Source organism: Vigna angularis, chromosome 7 (genome assembly GCF_016808095.1).
Source record: "Vigna angularis cultivar LongXiaoDou No.4 chromosome 7, ASM1680809v1, whole genome shotgun sequence".
Taxonomy (NCBI): Eukaryota; Viridiplantae; Streptophyta; class Magnoliopsida; order Fabales; family Fabaceae; genus Vigna; species Vigna angularis.
This window is the reverse complement of record NC_068976.1, coordinates 8029204-8032104: the sequence shown is the minus strand read 5'-3', so window position 1 is coordinate 8032104 and position 2901 is coordinate 8029204. Positions and strand designations below refer to the sequence as shown.

The following is a 2901-nucleotide window of genomic DNA, read 5'->3' as shown; positions in this document are numbered from 1 at the left end:
ATGTTCAGAAACAATTTTGGTAACAAAGGCAAAATAACTGGGGACTTCAGGCAAAGGTTTGCACAACGAGGTCAACTATGAAACTGATATTCATTTTCAAGTTTTAATTTCTTCCTTAACAATATTTGAACATAAAAGTGATGTTGAGACCTTTATTATGACATTTGTATACAATTCCATGTCCAAGGAAACAATATTTGTAAAACTCATGGTGCAAAAACAACTTTGGTAGCAAAGGCAAAATAAGTGGAAACTTCAGGCAAAGGTTTTGCACAACGAGGTCAACTATGAAACTGATATTCATTTTCAAGTTTCAATTTCTTCCTTAACAATATTTGAACATAAAAGTGATGTTGAGACCTTTATTATAACATTTGTATACAATTCTATGTCCAAGGAAACAATATTTGTAAAACTCATGGTGCAAAAACAGTTTTGGTAGCAAAGACAAAATAAGTGGGGATTTCAAACAAGATTTTGCACAACCAAATCAACTATGAAAATAACATTCATTTTAAAGTTTCAATTTCTTCCTTAACAATATTTGAATATAAAAGTAATGTTGACACCTTTATTCTCCAGTTATATACAATTTCATTAAACTATTCACTGTAGTTCCTGTGTTTGTGACTGCCTATATCTGCCACTACAATGGTATGCTAGTTTCCAAACCTTTGTGCTAAGTTTAATTTTTCCCTCGCTGTACTTGTTTAGTTCCTTTTGATGTTTTTATATGCTAGTTTTTTATTTGTTTGAAAGTCAGATGGCTGCATTAGTTCTGATATTTGTGCACCTTTTCTTCTGCAGTTCACAGCATAGACAATGAGCTTGAGGACTCATCACAGATGCGAGCGGTTGTGCAAACTGCCCTCGTTCTATGCTCTTCTGTGTATGTAATGATAAGTTTCTTTGGTTTCCTCCTATTTGGAGAAGGAACTCTTGATGATGTGTTGGCCAATTTCGATACCAATCTTGGAATCCCTTTTGGTTCTGTGCTCAACGATGATGTTCGATTAAGCTACGCAGCACACCTGATGCTTGTATTCCCAGTTGTTTTCTATCCATTGGGGCTCAATATGATGGTCTCCTCTTTCCTTCATAAAACCTCTGGTTCTTGATAACATCAGATTTGCATCTCTGACTATTTCCCTTATTGGTGTCATCTTTCTGGGAGCAAATTTCATACCCAGCATTTGGGATGCTTTCCAATTTACCGGAGCAACTGTCGCAGTCTGTATAGGATTCATTTTTCCAGCTGCCATCACTCTTAAGTAAGTTGGTTACTTTTTAATACTTTCAGGATTTTGATTATTGTTGAATCCCTGACACAGCAAACTCAAAATGCACTTAAGCCTTGTTTTTATGAGAAGGTAAAGTGACTTATACTTCTCTCATAAGTTAAAATCAACTTTTGGAGAAGTGATATGAGAGGACTTCAAAAAAGGATAAATGTGTAAGTTGATTTTAACTAATGGGAAAAACTCAATTCATTTTACCTTCCTATTTTCTTGTCTGAAAAATACTTACAGAGAAGTTTATTCAAACAAGGCCTTAGTTGTGGAATGTACAGTACCATACAAGGAAATTATGTGGATTTGTTAAAACATGACAAAATAATTGGGAAAAAATGATGGGAATTTGGGAGGATTATGTATTTATGCTTTTGGTGATGCCTATTTAATGTATTTCCAACCATCATTTTAACCGTGCAGGGACCGCTACAACATTGCAACTAGATCAGACAAGATTTTATGTATTGTTATGATAGTTTTGGCTGTCTTCTCTAACGTGGTGGCTATATATAGTGATGCCTATGCCTTGATCAAGCAGAACCAAACTTCACGCGAATGATGGCCATCATTCTGGATGAGAGGAACTGAATTGACAGGGTTGTTTGTCAATTAGAAAATCTGGGTTTTCTGAGAGGATCCGATGGGTTGATTTGAATAAACAGAGAAGCTACCCCGTGTACAAAAGTGCTTCAGAAGTGTTGCAGTCTGCAACATGCGTCCAACCTCCTCTGTAATTTGCCATTTGTTGTAGCAGTTGAAAGTTTTTTCGAACAATACTCTCTATCCCTTTCCCTGATTTGTTCTTCCTCAAATGTAATAATAGAAAACCTTCTTTGGCATTTGTATGTATTATATTGGGTGAAAAGGAATGAATTAGTTAAAGAAATGGTATACATTTCAAGAATTGGACGAGAGAAAACTACAGCTTCCATTTATATTCCTGTCCCTCTTCTCTTTTTCTATTGTTCAAGAAATTGAGTTGTAGATTTGAGAATTACTTAGTATACTCATTGTCCCTGAAATCAAATTTTTCAAATTAAATAGTGGTAACTTACTTCATGGTGACTGTCTCTGGGAAATGTTGCTAGGAACTCATTTGCTCAACATTTGTATTTTTATTTGAATATGTTTATAAATATTTCAAATTCTGTTTGCAAAAAGCCAGAAGAGAATACCAGAGTGGAAGAACATTTCAAGATTCGTGAGTATATTTTTGTATTACATGGTAATAATGTTATCAAAGAACTAATTGGATGGTTATGCCTTAATTAAAGGTTAAGGTTGTACTTGACAATTGTAGAGGTTGTACGAAAAATGGATAGACTGGGGGAAATTCGTACATAAAAAGTTATATTTGTGCTAACTTTTAACCAAAAGGATTCCAGCAAGGAATTTATCTATGTGCTTCTCATTCAATTAAGTATAAACCACTGATATGACTTAATTTGACAATGCAAAAAATTTTCCTGCTGTTTCTGTAAAAGGTAGAAGACATTAAAATATTGAGCAAGGAAAATAGAATTTCCTTGAGTGATTCATTTAGTCTCAGTGACACGGTTTCTGCGATTGCATTTATAGAAAGAGCAGAATACTTGTAAGGACATCAAGA

At 34.3% G+C, this 2901-nt stretch overlaps 1 protein-coding gene across 1 annotated transcript; it reads left to right on the top strand.

Annotated features, from left to right (window-relative positions):
- LOC108320261 (amino acid transporter AVT6B-like) lies at window positions 1-2211 on the top strand. The gene is given in 6 exon segments (XM_017551645.2): window positions 1-70; window positions 583-654; window positions 808-1074; window positions 1077-1097; window positions 1100-1271; window positions 1713-2211. Coding segments are annotated over 6 exon segments (741 nt in total). The 3' UTR covers window positions 1852-2211.
- The last annotated feature ends 690 nt before the right edge of the window (window positions 2212-2901 follow it).